This window comes from Trachurus japonicus, chromosome 16, assembly GCF_045865225.1.
Source record: "Trachurus japonicus isolate A0001 chromosome 16, Traja_1.0".
Classification (NCBI taxonomy): Eukaryota; Metazoa; Chordata; class Actinopteri; order Carangiformes; family Carangidae; genus Trachurus; species Trachurus japonicus.
Window position 1 is genome coordinate 21,578,506 of NC_140922.1, and position 19,529 is coordinate 21,598,034.

Consider the following 19,529-nt stretch of genomic DNA (forward strand, 5'->3'; position numbering starts at 1 on the left):
CTTGTAGCTGTAGCTGTAGCTGTAAAATATAGATAGCCTATGCAGTGATAAATATGTCACATTGAGCACTGAAAAAAAGTCTCTAGCTTTTCATCTCCATTTTCCGCCTTTGAATTCTAGATTAAGAAATAATAATTAGAAAAAAAGCAAGAACTGCAAAAACCTTATTTCTTGGACGAACATTTGCCTCATTTTCCAGTGCGCTGGTTGCAGACTGCCAGTAAAATGGATTGCTCTCACTATGAGTGTGTTATGAACAAGCAGTCTGTGATTGAAAGGCTTTATTTCATGCTCAGCAGACTTGTAAATGAGGGGTTGTGTGTAGTGAAGAGAGGAGATTGTCGTGCGTGCCTGTGTGTTCTGGTGCGTTAGTGTGTATACGGCGAGTGGTGATGATGGGATTTCATGAATCACAGTGTGTAGTGTGATATTTTAGCTCTATGGGATACGGAATGGGTTATTGTTGCATATAAACACAGCTAAAATAAGGAGAGGCTCTGTGGTTGTGTGTGCACTGTGCCTATTTTACTGTGTTGACATCAGCCATAAGTAATGGGCCGTCATACCAGCGAAGCAACTTACTCCTTACACCAGCAGCTGTTAATATTTTGTTGCTCCCTTTTCATTTTTTTTATGGCCGCAGAAAACTTTATGTGGAGTCCAACACCTTGAACATTAAAGATATGCACTTGTTTCTAGCTTCGGTGCCAAACTGCACTTTTAGCAGGGTTGCAGCAGTATAATAGAGGTCAGTGCTGGCTTTGTGCCAGGCCCGATATCTCACATAAACCACCACAGTGAGGAATGTGTCTGGGCACACTTCACAGGAAATACACACACATGTGCTAACACATTAAGTGCAAGAGGCGGGGGATTGTTTGTTGTTGCCTGTGCCCTCATACATTGATGTCACGTCAGAAAGACACAGTCAGCAACAGAGAGAGAAAGAGAGAGAAATCATACATAAAAGCTACAACCGTGGATTGTGAGGGACTGTCTCTCTCTCTCTCTTCCATTCTCCTTGCCAGCTGTGGAAAGAGAGAGAGAGAAAGCGAAACCGTTATTTCAACCCCAGCCCCATCTCGTCTCAGCTGGTTGTGACATTATCCGTGGGTCAGGTTCTGTCCAGTCCGGCCACTTCCCACAGCGGGCTAATGTGCTGTCATCCAAGCCTGACTGCCGCTCCTAACTCCCTCAGACCGTGGATGAAATCGATATTACAGGAGCCATTAAAACCTGTAGGAGTTATTTAGCTGTCTCTCTGTCTGTCTGCAGTCTCCTCTGTCTGTATCATTATCTGTCTTGCCATACGCTGCAGTTCTGTCTGTCCCCATCTTCTTCTCTACGCTCTCCCGCTTGAATCATTAGCCGCCTGTGCTTCTCTGTTCCTGTCATTTCTTGGTGCATACTTTTTTTTAAGACTGTCCCTTTCCAGCTCAGACTTTCTTTGATGCATTTATCTTTTCATCTGTCAGTCCATCCATCTATCTGTCTTTTCTTTTTTCCTTCATATTTTCAGGTTGTTACTTATTTGCAACCTGTGTGACACTGTCATAAGTTTAATGATACTCATGTTGAGAAATGTCTTCATTTTGCTTAATATATTATGTTAGTATAAAATGAATTTAGAGTCATGATTGACTTGTGCTGAGGGCACTCAGTTTGTGTTTTTGTGAGAGCGGATGATCCAGTACTCATTAGTCTAGCCTCAATCTGATTAGCTCATTTCCATTCATTGTTGCTGTGATTAAATGTTTATATTATAACTGTCAAAGCAGCACAGTGTTGGTGTGAAGTTGTTGTCTCTTCCCTCTTCGGTGTTAAGCTGCCTTTCAACTCCTAAGTTCTGTTTACCAAAATATTGATTTAAATTTTCATATTTGTATTTTTTATTTCCCTCTATAGTCTTATCCCATTTTATTATTATTCTTAGTTCTTTATTAAGACATTGGAAATAAATACTGTATCTTACTCAGCTGTGAGTTGAAGTGGTTCATAAAATGTGTGTGTGCGCGTACGTGCTTGTATGTATGTGTGAGAGAGAGAGATGACTCACAGCAACATGACGTTTATCTGATGACATCATCAGCTGACAGCATCTGCAGAGAGGCGCTGTCTCATATCAGTGGTCAGAGGTGTCAATATCATGGCTGATGTGTGTATATATATTATATGTATATATGTATGTATGTATCTATATACAGTATATATATATATAAATATAATGTATGTATGTATGTATGTATATACGTACGTATATACCAAGTATTGCTTGTGCTCTCCAGTGTTTGCATTTCCATTTGCCACATTTATACAATGTAATTGTTCTGAATAATTCATGTTTTGTTTGTTTTTCTTATTTAGCTATTATAGCGTTGTACATTGTGCTATCCATAGAGAATAAGTGCTTTATCTAGAAATATGTATGTCTGGCAGTATGTAACATCCCTGCATTATTCTGTTATTTTGTTAAGTCTAAATCAGTTGTCTTCATGACTGACAGAGCTAAAAGTCACTTGGTGTGCTTGTGTTTCTGTGTGTGTTGAATTGCACCATCTTGCATACTGGTATTAACCAGTGTGCCATCTGTTGAGGAGGCGAAGCAAAACAGTTGACATTAGAAGAACATACCCTAACAGACTATGGTGGCAAAGCCTACGTATACCAGGCTCTTATACAAGGCTAGGCTAAAAATGTACAGCTGAAAAAAAAGTGCTAATTACTTGGATGTGCAGACAGTCAAATTATCTGTCATTGTCTTGTTATTCATGTCTTTCAGTTGTAATTAAACCCACAAAGATGCTCATGTGTGTCCGCAATTTGGTTCTTTATGTGTGAAGTAATTTCATTATGAACCATAAGTTGTGTGCAGCTAATCAGGTACTGTCCTTATACAGCATGTCCATTCTTCTAGTACAGAGATGTCTCCTTTTTTTAGGGTTCAGTGTGTCAAAGACACACATTTCTTTATGCGTGTAAAAAGCTTAATTGAGGTCATGGGGATTAAAACACAGAGTATGCAGGGTCAGCCAAATCTGGAGCATTATCAGCAAACACTGATCAACTCAGCCCATGCTAAATATATCACATCTTGTGAGCCAGAGGTGTGACAGTTAGACAGTTACCGCTCTGCTGCTTCTGTTTGGTTGTTAACCTGCTACTTTGCTGACTTCTCTGTTTTTCTTTGTGCTCTTTTCAGGGTTTCATCGCAATGAGGATATGAAGGCCATTGATGTGCTTCCCATCCTCAAAGAGAAGGTCGCCTTTCTCTCAGGTCAGTTACAGCGAATTTGAATGATATGATGCCAGCACTGAGGACTCACTCATTGCTCTTTGACCGGCCATTTTAAATTGAATTGTCAGATTATTTGAAAATGAGTAGAAATTGAGAGGTGATGTTAACAAAGAGCAATGGGGAATTAGGTTAACTGTTTCTGAACAAGAATTCAATTTCCTCAGACTTTGTAGGACAATATGATTTGTGTCATTCATGAATAATTGCAAGATAAATTAAGATTCCATCATATCCAGATCATTCAGATATTGTTTCAGTCACGGATCACATCACATGTTTTATTTTGCAGCATAAATAACATATTTATGTACCTAAATTAATGCACAGTCACACAGTCACAAGGCCTTGTTGCTCTTGTGCTTGAAAGACATGGTAGTTTTTAAATAGTACACATATTGTATGTCCCCTAAATGTCACAACACTGCAGTATGGGTATCATTTTGTCGAATACTCCAATTTCCCTCACTGTAATTGCTACTTGTTAGGTTACTTATGTGTCCCCGCTTATTTCTCTGAACTGTTTCTGACTCGTCATGGTTCTGACCCGACCTTTACCGCATTACTGTTAACTGCACAGGCATTGCCATAATTGTAAGTGAGTCTGAGAGAGTGTTTTTCTCTGTTCATTAACAGTCAGTGGAGTTTATTGCTGCAGTCTGACTGAAAGGCTATTACCAGCCTTGTCATCGTGAGACTAATTTGACCCCTGACCCTTCAATTTGACTCAGAATAGCCATGACTAACTGCAGACATATTCACAGATGGTACCCATACAAATTAGCTGCTGTCATCTCATTGCACTGTGGCAGTCATTTCACATCTTGCAGGGGTAGTATTCTCTGTGTTATGTTTCCTATGTGATTTGTGTAGCATTCAAATATGGTAAATAAGGTAAACTAGAAAAAGCATTTCCAAGAATGGAAATGGTGTGACTGCTGATAGCAACTGAACGCTGTTGTAGAATTAGCAAATAGTGCAAGCAGTGATCACCATACAAATGTTTGACCAAGGTCGGAATTGAACCCACAACCTCATGGTCATTAGACTTCCACTCTGCCTCTAGGCCACGGTGCACACACAGTTGCAGAGACTGTTGTCTGTTAATGATCTGCACACTGTCAACATCAAGAAAGCTTGAGAGTCAAGCTTGAATGACTTAGAATGAAAATTTCTGTGAATTTCAGGCTGAGAGCAGCAGTTTCAACATGAAGCAAGTTATCAGAAGTCAACAGAGGACAACTGGGAAAATAATTCACTATAATTGTTGTTGAGGCAAGAATTGAACCAGCAACCTTCAGGTCTCCAGACCAGCAAGCTAACCACTAGGCTACAGACAGAGACAGTGTGTGAGGGGTAAAGAAAACCTTTGATAAGAGGATCACTGGCTTCTGCTTAAAAAAAAAAGTAAGGAATCGAACCCATGACCTCATGATCAATAAACCTTTACTCTGCCACTTCGCCACAGAGAGCACAGACATAAGCATGTTTCAGACAGAGTTGTGGAGAATTCTCAGCATTGGGCTGAATGAGAGCAGAGAGCTCCCTGGCTGCATTTAAAAAATATTTAAAATTATTATCTAAGTCTCTTTGCATTTTTGACCAGAATTTTAGCCAGAAGACAAGTGTGGCTACAAAACTGGAGAAAATAATTTGTCTAGAGTTTAATTTGCAGAAAAAGTTAAATATTTGAAAAAGTATAAATAGTTAAAAAGAGAAAAGTAACGCCGATAAAGTTCAAAAAAAGCTGCACGTTTTGATATATGAATTGTTGAAATAGCACAACACCTAACACACTAACCATATGGCCACAGAGAACCTGAGTTACAATGAGCTTTATACTATGAGGAATCAAAAACTGTCCAATGACAGCTGAATAATTGGAATCAAAAGTCAAGCAATGATGTGAAATGACTGAGGCAGGAATCGAACCCATGACCATATGATCACTAAACCTTTACTCTGCCACTCGGCTACAGAGAGCACACTGCTTTCAAGACTGTTGTCATTCATTGTAATGTGATGATGTGCTGCAAACTGGTACGAGTAATCAAGGAGATAACAAACACCTGTAACCAATTGAAGGCGGGGGAGGAGAGCAGAATTCAACATAACATAACAAGAATTCTTCCCTTGGATTCGAACCAGTGACCTTAGGGTCGGCAGGCAGTTACCCTAACCCCTACACTACAGAGGAGTTGTCAAGAAGAGAGGTTGAGACTTTGATGAATGTGAGATTTTTCAATGATGCTTAAAACAAAAATAAATTAATATAAATTAGCCACACCAAGTAAGAAGAGGACTTTTTTGTGACCTGTGACTATTTTTTGGTGAATTAAAATGAATTAAAAAGCACTTAACAGCAAGTTACAAAGTTGAGCTCCTTCTCCTGCTGATGTGAAAAAAATGCATTGAGCTTAATGAGAGCAGAGAGCTCCCTGGCTGCATTTAAAAAATATTTAAAATTATTATCTAAGTCTCTTTGCATTTTTGACCAGAATTTTAGCCAGAAGACAAGTGTGGCTACAAAACTGGAGAAAATAATTTGTCTAGAGTTTAATTTGTGGCCGTGCTGACAGTTTAGCCAGAAAAACTCTAGAATGTGTTTTTGCCTTTCTCCACTCTGACACCACTCTGGCTCTGCTCGTTAGACGCAATACACACACATTATAAAGCTGAAAAAAATCAGAAAAAGTTAAATATTTGAAAAAGTATAAATAGTTAAAAAGAGAAAAGTAATGCCGATAAAGTTCAAAAAAAGCTGCACGTTTTGATATATGAATTGTTGAAATAGCACAAAGTATGAAGGACTAGAAGAAGACCGTAAAAAGGCGGAAGAAAATGGCCAAACAGAAGAACAATAGTGTGACTGCTTCAGCAGTCACACTAATTACTGTCTTTAAATAATTAGTGTGACTGCTGAAGCAGTCACACTATTGTTCTTCTGTTTGGCCATTTTCTTCCGCCTTTTTACGGTCTTCTTCTAGTCCTTCATACTTTGTGCTATTTCAACAATTCATATATCAAAACGTGCAGCTTTCTTTGAACTTTATCGGCATTACTTTTCTCTTTTTAACTATTTATACTTTTTCAAATATTTAACTTTTTCACAAAAAATCTCACATTCATCAAAGTCTCAACCTCTCTTCTTCACAACTCCACTGTAGTGTAGGGGGTAGGGTAACTGCCTGCCAACCCTAAGGTCACTGGTTCGAATCCAAGGGAAGAATTCTTGTTATGTTATGTTGAATTCTGCTCTCCTCCCCCGCCTTCAATTGGTTACAGGTGTTTGTTATCTCCTTGATTACTCATACCAGTTTGCAGCACATCATCACATTACAATGAATGACAACAGTCTTGAAAGCAGTGTGCTCTCTGTAGCCGAGTGGCAGAGTAAAGGTTTAGTGATCATATGGTCATGGGTTCGATACCTGCCTCAGTCATTTCACATCATTGCTTGACTTTTGATTCCAATTATTCAGCTGTCATTGGACAGTCTTTGATTCCTCATAGTATAAAGCTCATTGTAACTCAGGTTCTCTGTGGCCATATGGTTAGTGTGTTAGGTGTTGTGCTATTTCAACAATTCATATATCAAAACGTGCAGCTTCTTTTGAACTTTATCGGCATTACTTTTCTCTTTTTAACTATTTATACTTTTTAAAATATTTAACTTTTTCTGCAAATTAAACTCTAGACAAATTATTTTCTCCAGTTTTGTAGCCACACTTGTCTTCTGGCTAAAATTCTGGTCAAAAATGCAAAGAGACTTAGATAATAATTTAAAATATTTTTTAAATGCAGCCAGGGAGCTCTCTGCTCTCATTCAGCCCAATGCTGAGAGTTCTCCACAACTCTGTCTGTAGTCCAGTTGGTTACAGGTGTTTGTTAAGAGACGCATTAATTGCTTCTGCCACCGTTTGCAGCACATCATCACATTACAATGGCAACATGCTTGTGTCTGTGCTCTCTGTGGCGAAGTGGCAGAGTAAAGGTTTCTTGATCATGAGGTCATGGGTTCGATTCCTTACTTTTTTTTTTAAGCAGAAGCCAGTGATCCTCTTATCAAAGGTTTTCTTTACCCCTCACATACTGTCTCTGTCTGTAGCCTAGTGGTTAGCTTGCTGGTCTGGAGACCTGAAGGTTGCTGGTTCAAATCTTGCCTCAACAACAATTATAGTGAATTATTTTCCCAGTCGTCCTCTGTTGACTTCTGATAACTTGCTTCATGTTGAAACTGCTGCTCTCAGCCTGAAATTCACAGAAATTTTCATTCTAAGTCATTCAAGCTTGACTCTCAAGCTGTCTTGATGTTGACAGTGTGCAGATCATTAACAGACAACAGTCTCTGCAACTGTGTGTGCACCGTGGCCTAGAGGCAGAGTGGAAGTCTAATGACCATGAGGTTGTGGGTTCGATTCCAACCTTGGTCAAACATTTGTATGGTGATCACTGCTTGCACTATTTGCTAATTCTGCAACAGCGTTCAGTTGCTGTCAGCAGTCACACGCATTTCCATTCTTGGAAATGCTTTTTCTAGTTTCTTATAAAATAAAAATCAAACTATTTACTTATTTTGCTTATTATAATGGTAACACGTTTCTATGTGGAGCACTCATCATTCCTAGGTTTGTTTTACAATGTACTGTAAGTATCTTGAAAACACAGAAAAACCCTAGACCTGGCATTGTCTACATGGGAAGTGACTGTTACAGTATGTAACACCTCTTTTTGTCATCTCATTTCTACCCAGGTGGCAGAGACAGACGTGGAGGTCCCGTTCTCACCTTTCCAGCACGGAGCAACCATGACAGAATACGACCTGAAGACCTGCGCAGACTCATCGCCTACTTGGCTACTATTCCCAGGTAGGAAATGTAGCCTACTGAAATGCACACACACGGTTTCAGCAGAGGATTCAACTGTGGACTGTGCACACATATGCACATGCACATGCATTGACTTACAGGCCCTTTTTAAAAAAATAAAAATAAATCCGGGGTTGATTTGAAACACACCCTGCCTCTTGTGCAGACACACTCACACCCATCTCATCACCTTTTTTGTGTCAGACTTTCAAAACTTGCTTGGATTTAAAATGCTAACCTGAGGCTACAAAGAGCTGGTATGGTTTTATTTTGGATTCTCTGTGAAGATTCAAACCTGCTTCCTTTTCCCCCCCTCCCCTTTCATTTCCTCTGTGCTCTCCAGAAAAAGCTCCTTCACTCCTTTTCTCTGTAGGTTTAAGTTGGCATCGCTGTTTGCTAAATTTGTTGTCAATGTGGCAACAAATGTCCGGTGTAGGCTACAGTGTATCAGTTCATAAATATGGCAGCGGTCTCAAGCCCAAAAAGTCAATTGTTTTTTCCCAACTGCTGGAAAAGTGAATGGGGTTACTAGCCCTACCAAACGCTCCCAAACATCCCCCATAAGAGGCTAATGCTAACAGTATAGTAGTTTATTGGTTGCTAGGCTACATAACGCTATATTAAAGTCATTTTAATTAGCTGATTGTTACCACCTGGTCTCCACTGTCTAGTGAGTGAATTTCAGGCACATGTTTGTGCTAAACTCATGTTTAAAATCTTGTGTTAGCCTATAGGCCTATCATATATTTTTTATTTTTCAAATTTTTAAGTGTGTTGAGCAAGGGGACAGGAGGAGAGCAACCAGTGAGGCACTGAGGTTGGTAAGGCAACTGGATGGTTTGAGGTTAATGAGAGATTTCTTTTGGATTTTAATGTAGGCTACAAAAGGCAAAAAACAACAACAAAAAAACATGTTAGGCTACATGTTGCCTATCTGACTGAAATCACAGAAACCAGTAGGCCAGTAGTATATTGACGTTTAATTTTTTGACAAGATAAACATACAATAATAATTCTTCAGTTTTTCAATTTGAAGCAATTGTGTTTTGCAGGAATGTGGGCTGGGCACAACAACACTGCTTGCTGCTGGAAACAAATTCTAGGGAAAACTCTGCACTTCTTTTTTTCCCCTTCTTTTTCAGTCTTAAAACTCTGTTTTCTTTTCCTCCCTGTTTCACAGTTTGCAGTGTTATTGTTTGGGCCAGCATCTAAAAACTGCTGCAGGAAGTACGCACTGTGTGTAGCCACAGGATATTCTTTCAGAGTCGCTGATTTTCAAGTGCAGAAGCACCTTTCCTTCACGTTTAACACTTAGCTCCAGGCTGTTCTGTTTGGAGTCAGTTGTGATTAGCTCAGAGGGAAGTTTGCACTCTTGTGTCCTGCTGCTTCTGATCTCCCTGATGCTGCACTTTGTAGTGCAGAGCGTGTAGCTCTTTCCCACAGTAGAGTATGAAGAGTTGTTTTGAGAGAGGAGGTGCAGGTCACAGCAAAAATTGGGCCCAGGTTTCTTCAGTGCTCCTTGTGGGGGCAAAACCGGGAATACTCACAGTTTGCATATTGACAACTTTGATAGATTGCAATTCAGTGCCAGAACAACTAAATAATCTACTTTATTACATTAGTTGGGAAACTAAGCTAGGTAACACAAAATTTAAATGAATGATGGAAAACAGACCATCCACATTTCATCCCATACCAACAGAATCTATGGTAACAGAAGTTATTTTTGGTGCTGAAAAGACAAGTAGGCTACCCCACTGTGAATCCATATTGGTCGTAGCCTGTGCACAAAGACTCTTGGGCTCAGCTGTTCAGGAACTGCGTGAAGAGGTTAGACTGGAGAGGGTAAAAGATCTGACAGAGGTGAGCGGCCATCCAGTTTGAGGCTCAGAAGGAATCAAGTGTCACTAACTCAGAAGGAGGTCAGCCTCCTCTCATCAGCTTGATTGCTCTCTCTCCTGTCCAAATACTTCTCTGTCTTTCCCTATTTTCTGTTTCATCCATCTCTCTCCCTGCCTCTCTCTCTCTCTTTCTCTCTCTTTGTCTCTCTCGCTCACCCCCTCTCCTCTCCCCCCTCCCCACTCTGTTTTTCTCTACCCATTTGGCGGCCGATCTGTTTTCAGAGAGTGAGGTCAGAGTGAGTTAGAGCAGGAGGGCCTGCGTCTGTTTCTGTGTCCTAGCGAGACACATTGAGATTAAAGCCTTTAACACTGAGAAACAACCTTTTATGGACTTACACAGCAGCAGGACTCCTGGTAAGCAGCAGTGGAAATTTCAACGCTTGAACGTTTAAATTTTTTTCCTCTCCTCAGATGCTCAGGAGACTTACACAGGATTTTGACTTTTGTCTTTTTTCATTTGTCTTTTTTTCACTTTGGGATCTTCACACTTAGAGCAGACCCTTTACAATAAGTCTTTATTTGTGTTATGTGGTTTTATTGTCTCTATTTCTGTTGCGTGGGCAGTGATGATGAGTCAGTACTTTGACATTGTTTTTTTAGTTCATTCAATCTCAAATCAATCACATCTGATTGATTTGTCCTTTATTTTTTTTTACCATTCATACTCTAGGCTGCCCTAATGGTTTCATGTTAGCATTATGAAATCATTTTAAAGAAATATAGACTCTCCTGAGTGAATTTGCTCTTTTTCCTTGAATCTGACCTCTTTATTTATGTTTCTGCAGTGAGGAGGTGGCTAGACATGGGTTCACAGTTATTGTGGACATGCGCGGTTCTAAGTGGGACAGCATCAAACCTCTGCTGAAGATCCTTCAGGAGTCTTTCCCTTCTTGTATTCACGTCGCCCTCATCATCAAGCCGGACAACTTCTGGCAGAAGCAGAGGACCAACTTTGGCAGCTCCAAGTTTGAATTTGAGGTGGGTGACTACAATTTTTAATAACTTAAAAATAACAAATCTAATCTTTTCAACACAGCTAACCTGTTTTTTGTTGTTGTGGATGTTGTACAGGAACCATTACTCTCCTGTTCTCTTTTGAATAGACTTATTGTTTTATTGTTTTTCACAAGAGATGGAATAGCAATGCTGGTTTCAAAGCAATTTAATTTATTTTAAAATGAGCTATTTGTCATCAGATGTTAGGGTGTTAGAAGTTTAGCAGAGCCTCACGTCTTAATTTATCAAGTCTAATTGGACTGCTGCTCGGTGACAGTGGCACTATTCTGTCCCGTGTGGGCATGTGGTGCTGGTATATTTAGTCCTGACCCAGTTACTATGGAAACAGCATATATAGGACATGGCGAAGCACTTCATCTCAACTGTAGTGACTTTGCTTCGGACAAACCATTTGTTTTTTTTATGCCAAATATTTACTGTGTGTCAGACATGATTATTACATACAGGTCGCTGGTTTGGGTCTGTAAAACCAGTGACACAGGAAAGACCTCACGCTTCGTCCCAATCAGGATTTTTACTCAGTATTTTCTTTCTCTGTGTTTTTTAGTGAACCTAGGCACTTTTTTTGTTTATGTTTCCTAAGAGCTCATATCTGTGTATTTTCACCTTATTAATGATAGCATCAGTGCCGCTTATATTGTCTGGAACGTTGGTTTTGGTAACGCCACCTATCTAAACAGCTGATATGTGGATCCTCTGACTCTGGACATTCTTTTGGTAATCCAGGTTTAATGAGGTGAAAATTTAGACACGTTAAATCAGTGGTTCGGGTTATTTCACATGGGGTTGTGTACGATAGTTATACACTGTCAGAGTATTACATTCACTAGATTAGTTCTTTACCAGTTTAGAGAAGGAACCAAAAATACTGGTTCTGCCTACTCCAGCTGCAAAAACACATTTAAGCTTTTTTTTTTTTTTTTTTAAATGCAGGCTGGGATGTACATTTTGTTTTGAATGTTTACATCGCTTTACCTTGCTGTCAAACATCCCTTTTCTCTGGAACTTCGTATTCTTAACCAACTGAACAACAGTATCACCTTGCACCAGCACAACTATGGCACGCACTGTATAATGCTGCACTGTATTGTAATGTAAATGTAAATTGATAGATTAGTTTTAAATATGGTGCTGATGCTGATGCTGATGCTGATGCTGATGCTGATGATGATGATGATGATTTTTTTTTTTACCTTTTCTGCCCCCCCACACATACACACCTCCTCATACCAGACGGTGATGGTCTCCTTAGAGGGTTTAACCAAGATTGTGGACCCATCTCAGCTGACAGCTGACTTTGAGGGCAGCTTAGAGTACAACCATGATGACTGGATTGAGGTTTGTTCTCTTTCCTTTTGCTCGTTTGATGGCACACAAAAACAACATTGGTCTTTGACTGGAGGCTTTTGTCCAATTAAGAAAAAATGACTTAAAGTCAAGTTGGGTCTTTTGCTGATACTTAATTTGGAAAATGCAGGTTACTCTTAACTTTTAATTTCAGGTGCGGCTCTCATTTGAGACCTTTGCCAGCGATGCAACGCGGGCTTTGGCACGTCTGGAGGAGCTCCAGGAAACCTTGTCCCAGCGCGATCTTCCACGGGACTTGGAGGGGGCTCGGCGACTCATGGAAGAACACGCTGCGCTGAAGAAAAGGGCCACTAAGGCGTCAGTAGAAGAGCTGGACACACAGGGACGAAGGCTTCTCCAAAGGCTGCAGTTACAGACTGCAGGAGGTGGGAGTAGTGGTGAAAGCGCTTACGGTAACCGAGCTGGTGGGGCGAGTGGAGATTCGAACGACCATCATCAGGGGTTCCATACACATGCGGATGCACACAACCTCGTGGCTAAAGTGACCGGTTTGTTGGATAAGCTACATGGGACGCGCCAGAATCTGCAGCAGCTGTGGCACATGAGGAAGTTGAAGCTGGACCAATGTTTCCAGCTGCGGCTGTTTGAACAGGACGCTGAGAAGGTCAGGGTGCTTTTCTATACTATTGTATTTCCACGTGATAATAATTACACATATAAAATAGCATTGATTGGATAGCCTCTTTACTTTTTTTGCCCTGTGGTGCTTTTTGGTTAATATGCACCAATGCTACATTTGGCTTCTTGATACTGCAGGTATTTCAGGTCTCACAATACCAGTCTTTGCTGAATATTTGAAAACATTACATTAATCCAGACATAAAGACCTCAGATCAACTTTTATCCTCTTGTAAACCAGATTAGCAAAGATGTGTAACTATACAGCAGTAAAATCTTAACAGAAGAGGAGAACTACTGGCCATTGTTGACAGAGGAATAAACAGTATCCTACTATACATACTATACTACAGTGTACTTGTCCACAAGAAGTCACAAACTACCTGTGTGGACTTCACAAGACTGTGTCATGTATGTACTTGTGTGTTCTCAAGCCATGGTTTATAACCTGGTCGACTATTATTTGAGCTGTGTGTGTGGGAAATAGAGAGTAAATGAATGTGTGAGTGTGCGCCTGTATGTCATCAGTGTTTCAGGAGAGTGTGATGTTGCATGTCTTGGGCTGAGAAATGTAGTTATAAGAACTGTGCAGAGCTGGAGGCAACGCAGAGGCCTGTTATGGAACTTGCCAGAGCTGTAATTAAACACACCTTTTCCATGCAGCAAACATGTAGAGAGAGAGGGAACATAAAACGAACACACTGCCACATAAGTAAAGGGTAAAGCGTAGCAGACAATACACACACTTACACCTGGGTAGCCTGTTCTTTTGTTCCTGCTTATTGCAGAGGAGTTTGAGGATGACTTGTCTGTAGATGTCAGTGCAGCGATGAGTGATGAACGGCATTCTCTTCCCCCTCTTCCACATGCAGATGTTTGACTGGATCATGCACAACAAGGGCCTTTTCCTCACCAGTTACACGGAGATCGGAGGGAACCACCAGCACGCTGTCGAGCTGCAGACCCAGCACAACCACTTTGCCATGAACTGCATGGTAAGACGCCCTCTTTGTCTGCGTATTGCACACACACGAGCACAGAAAGCACACTCACACACGGGCGATGCAATCACAAACTATCATCATTACTGTCATTCATTGCAATAGACTAAAGCCTCCCACCACTGTGTTACCACCCCACACACAAGGACGCACACATAAAGATATCCTTCACAGCCTTTCTCCAAAAACATCCTCTCCCTTGGGCGGTGACTTGCTGTACACTTGCTGATATTTTCTCTGTCCCTCATATTATTCAGCTGTTTTCCATGCTGCCCCCACTCTGCTCCATTCTGTCATGTCTTGTCACAGTGCTGTTCCCATAATTGACCCATATTGCCTTCATGCCCCTCCCATAGCTGTTTGCTGCCCTCTGCTGCTCTGCTCCACGCCCCTCCCTGCCCTCCCGTACTTTACTGTAGCGTGTGGCGCTCTGCTGCTGACTAATAAGTGTAACTGAGGGCATTATACTGTATCGACCCCAGAGTCATATTGTGTTCTGCACTGCCAGTTCTTATCAAAACTTTTAACCCGCCCCCACCCCCCATGGTTTTGCTGACCACAGAGATACTGATCCTTCCTTTCTCATTGTCCCCTCGCCAATAGTTCTCTGCCCCAAGTTTCTCACATTGTCATATGATCGCATTTTTTTAATGCAATGCAGAAATGACATCACCATCCAGTCATCAGCCCTCTGCAGAACCCCTCCTTTTTACTACAGCATAATGATATATGCAGCCTTTTTTGCAGATATAATTAAGCAATTAAACCAACCATCTGAAATTTGTCAAAGATGTACAAGAATCTCGTTGGTTTAGAAGTCATCTCAACTGAATATGTTTAGACCTTTAACTGTGATTGGAGAAAAGAAATCTACCCAAAGCTAACAGGCGACAATTAAACCATAGATTTTTTTTGCTGTGACTGTTGCTATTGTTAGTCTGACAAAAGTGTAGCCAGGGGAGAGCAGGGACCATGGCCTACACACCCTCCCACTCACAGTGTCACCGTTATTAGGAACCACTCGCAGTCGGCAGCAGTGTCAACACAAGGGGCCATGGGCAGCTTCAGTGACCGCCCAAAGCCAGTTGTGTCAACAATTGTGGGTTGAGATGAACCAATAACCCCTGAGACAACAGTAGTAGAAAGGACAGATGGAACTGCAATATAAACTCACACATATCTTCACAGCACACATACACACACACAGGCACACACAGTACACTCAGAGTGACCACCGCCCCCTCCACCCATTCTTCCACAGGAAGCAGCGTTTCCCCTTCCTCTCGCCTGCTTGGCTGGGTGGAAATACATGGTGTCAGAGGCGTGTGTGTGTGTGTATATATGTGTGTTTATGTGCGGCCATGCACATATACTGCCTGTGACCTCTTGTTTTTGTGTGTGTTTCCAATCCATGTGATTTTTTTGGGAGAATGATATCAAGGTGGAACAACACAGTTACACATGTTTGCCGGGTTACAATGGATCAACATTGGCGTCACTGAAAAAAAAGTGTCACTGCGTCAACATTGCTTTCTCAGTATTCACTGATCATTACTATACAGTACCTCGGACTAGAATTGATTGTAACGAATGGAACTGACAAATCAAAATTTTATTAACACCATAAAACATTAAAATGTGGCCAACTACCAATTTCTCCCACCACTAATATTTGCTAAATCACAACATCCAGTTAGAAATTGTCCAAATCCATTTTATAACTCTGGCACAGCAGGAAAAATCTCAGCCAACACAGTGTGTAGCGCTCCACTGCAAGCTCAAAACCAGATTTTCTTGGCTTTGCAAAAGCAGGAGAAATTCTTGCACTCTCTTGGACTTCTTTAACCTGCCCTGTGGTGACTTAGACGTAGTATACTGTGCACCATGGATGAGGTTTTAAACAGCACGACTAAATGGCACAATATAACACATAAGACATACACTTACTGAAGGACATTTTTGCAGATACTTTAAAGAAATAAGGGTCCAGGAAAATGGGATGCTAAAGGCTCCATATTCCAATACTTTGTTACCCAATACCCAGATGGAACCGTCAAATAAACTTGCTGATAGAGAGTATGCCAATACTTGTAACTTTCTCGTAGATACACCTGTTTGTGAGGGCACACACAAACACACATACACACAAATCTCTCCCTCACCTCCAGCACTTCATAATTCAGTATGAACAGGTTATTCCCAGAGAAACAATCTGGCAAAACAATCTGCCTGCTGGACATTAGCACTCAGCGTTTTAAACTTGAGCCTACTGTATACCTTATTCAGTCGGGGTGGTGGTTTGATTATATTCTGTGCAGTCACTGACATCTTTGATGTTGTAATGATGTAGTGAACCGTGAGAGTTATTCAAAGCTGTGGTTGTCATTGTTGAAGTGGTTTGTCTTTCATTAGTAGGACAGTTGTAGTGCTTTTACCGGTAGATAGATCTGACAAAACAGTGTGTCAAACTTTAGTTCAAAACTGGAATCTTTGGGCTCATAGCAGACATAATAAACTAGGAAGAAAACACAGAGGGACCTCTGTCACATCCTGTGTCTCTACTGCTATTTGCAAAACAGGAAACATGTGAAGTTTTGCTCTTGAGGACAGTTGTTCATCTTCTTCTGTTGTCCATTCATAAAGCATGACCGATAGATTTCTAGGTCAACACAGAGGTCTCTGTCTTTCTCACACATTCTTTCTCTCCCACTTTTGCCTCATGTCCTCATCAGGTTTAAATCAAAAATAACCTCCACCCCACCCCACCCTCTCACCCCCACCCCCTCTCCATCCATCAGGTTTGGATTAAGGCTTTACCACTCAGTTCAAGCAGTCCAGTCTCAGTCTCCTCATAACTGTGCAGATGGCCTGAAGGCCCTTAGGCGTATTGGTTGTGCTCTGTAACTCTTGCTCTCCCTTTTTTCCCATAGTGCATATGTGCTTATAGATGGGGATGTGTCCTCCTGGAGGTCCTACCGTGCATGTGTTCCTTCTAAAAAATCACCACAGTTTCCTGCGGTATTATTCTGCATAAGACCTATAATGGCTTAAAGATATTTCTTCCGGTGATGTTTCATTTGCGTCTTTGTAAAAATGTATAATAGGATTACAGTAGTGCTACTGTGCACTGCTGTTCTTTTGTGTATCACAAGTTACCTACTGCTGTGTATTGGAGAGCAGCAGGACTCCCTTGATTTCTCATGTGAGCCATACTTCTTAGCACACCACTGTTTCTATTATCTTCCAGCCAACATCAGGCTTAATCTCATGCTTTTGATGTCCCTGTGTCAAGATTTTCCCTGGATTTTGGACAGAGAGGAATGTCTCTGCCTAGTTTACACACAGAAACAACTCCTACGAGCAAAAGTAAAGCAATTCAAGACCATTTCTAAACCCCACTTTCAAAGAAAAGACACAGAAAGAAATAATCTCAAAGCCTTACATCTTAAACAGAGCAAAGCGTCACTCCACGTCTGCAGCTTTGATGAAGCTCCAAAATTGCGTTGGTAGAATCATCACTCTTCCCAAGACCCTGCCTCTGTTTGAGGGCTGTAACTGGTGCTTGGTTCATCTTTGCGTCCTGTTGTGATTGAAACAAGCAAACTAAGAGCCATAATAGGCTCCAGGAGCAGTAATTGAATAGAATAATAACACAGTTGTTAATTAGCGTTTGCTGATCCGTGCCTATCTACACAAAACAGCTTGGAGCACATATATTAAAAAAGACTGAAAGATTAAGAGGCAAATGGGTTTCTTTTCATTATTCACATGGGGGTTAGGCCTCCCAAGTAAACGACTTTTTCATGTCCACAAGGCTTTGTGAGTGTGTGCGTCTGCATGTGTGTGTTTCTGTTGGAAGGCAGGCCTGGCTTTTGACAATGCTGCCGGTATTGACTTTAAATTTAACTCTGTACATTAATGTAATTGTGGCCAATGTATTTTACAAACACACCTTAATTGTTCTGCAGCAATATAGCCAATCTTGATTGTTTGAAGGCATAGATGCTTCATGTGTCATGCAACCAAAGTAAAACTTCCTAACCTGGGCCACATGCCCAAGTATTAATATTACACAGAAAAAAACTGTTTACGTGAAAGAGAGGTGCCTCAGCTCAGCTTTCATCAGACACTGAACTTTGCAACAATTTTGTTAGCACACATATTAAGTTTGACTTCCTATCTACAATGACATGTTAAGGACAATAAAACACATTTAAGAATCATATTAAAACTGACCTCTTTTGCAAGGTTTTTAAATCTTTGACATCTTGCTTCTGTCTCTCCTTAAACACAGAATGTGTATGTGAACATCAATCGGATCATGTCAGTTGGGAACCGGCTCCTGGAGTCGGGCCACTATGCCTCACAGCAGATCCAGCAGATCTCAGGCCAGCTGGAACAGGAGTGGAAGGCCTTTGCTGCAGCACTGGACGAACGCAGCACTTTGCTGGAGATGTCTGCCAGCTTCCACCAGAAAGCAGACCAGGTACAGACACGCAACACTGACAGACACACAGAAAATGAAGAGCAGCTCTGATGTCACTGTATCTATGCCATATGTTACAGTAAATGTGTATTCTTTGTTTAATTATATAGGCAAAAACACATGTATTTATCCTACATGCATGCAAACATTTATAGCTAAAGTAAATACACTGTTGGCAACTCCACTTCTTCAAAGCACCTGCATACAGTATTTATTAAGTCCTCTTTTCTAGCATAAACTACATAGTTAGTAAATCAGAAGTGGGATGGAGCTTAGCATTGAACCTAAAACAGACAACATTTTCTGCCATTTGCACTTTCTTCTATAGTTTAACATACAGACCTTATATTTGTGTACACTTAAAAAGAAATGATGGAAAAAGAGAAACACTTAATTTGCCTTCAGTACAATTTACAAGCTCTGGGGCTATTAGACCTTTTAAATGATCAATACTGCTTTCTATTGTTTTGCTTATGGCTGCAGTAACAACACATTAGTCAGTTGTTGACATCTATTGCCCGCTCAGGGGTTGCCTCTCTGAACAGTCTTGTAAGCAATTGAGATTCCTTTGACGTCAATATGTAGCTGGACAGAGCAGTGTTACAGACATGACATTGTATGTTTTCAATGTTTATGTTTGTGGTAGAAATTGGCTCTTCTTTTGATTGACTGAGTTGTTGTGATAAAGAGCATGTTTTTCATTTAGAGCTCAGAGCCAGTCGAGGAGTCGCTCTCCAGAGACACACACACATTTTCCCCTTCTCTCTTTCCATATGTAGAATGATCATAACGAGTATTTTATTCAAGCTTTCTGTAAAACTGTCTCTACTGCTGTCTCTGGAGGCGTGATAAGAAATTCAAATGTACATTTTTTATTCCAACATCATGATATCAATTTTATAAGCTCAGCTACCATTTTTCAAGGGTAACTGCTGCTTTGATATAAAGGTCTCATCATGCATACACAACGAATGCTGC

The 19,529-nt window shown here is 40.8% G+C and overlaps 1 protein-coding gene across 1 annotated transcript in view; it reads left to right on the top strand.

Moving 5' to 3' along the window:
* The window catches only part of triob (trio Rho guanine nucleotide exchange factor b), a 104,727-nt gene that overhangs the window by 35,987 nt on the left and 49,211 nt on the right, over positions 1-19,529 (top strand). The window contains exons 3-9 of the mRNA XM_085802519.1: positions 3,200-3,274; positions 8,046-8,160; positions 10,847-11,039; positions 12,312-12,416; positions 12,580-13,050; positions 13,937-14,059; positions 18,360-18,551. Of these exons, the coding sequence (XP_085658645.1) occupies positions 3,200-3,274; positions 8,046-8,160; positions 10,847-11,039; positions 12,312-12,416; positions 12,580-13,050; positions 13,937-14,059; positions 18,360-18,551 (1,274 nt within the window). The remainder of the gene's footprint in view (positions 1-3,199; positions 3,275-8,045; positions 8,161-10,846; positions 11,040-12,311; positions 12,417-12,579; positions 13,051-13,936; positions 14,060-18,359; positions 18,552-19,529) is intronic.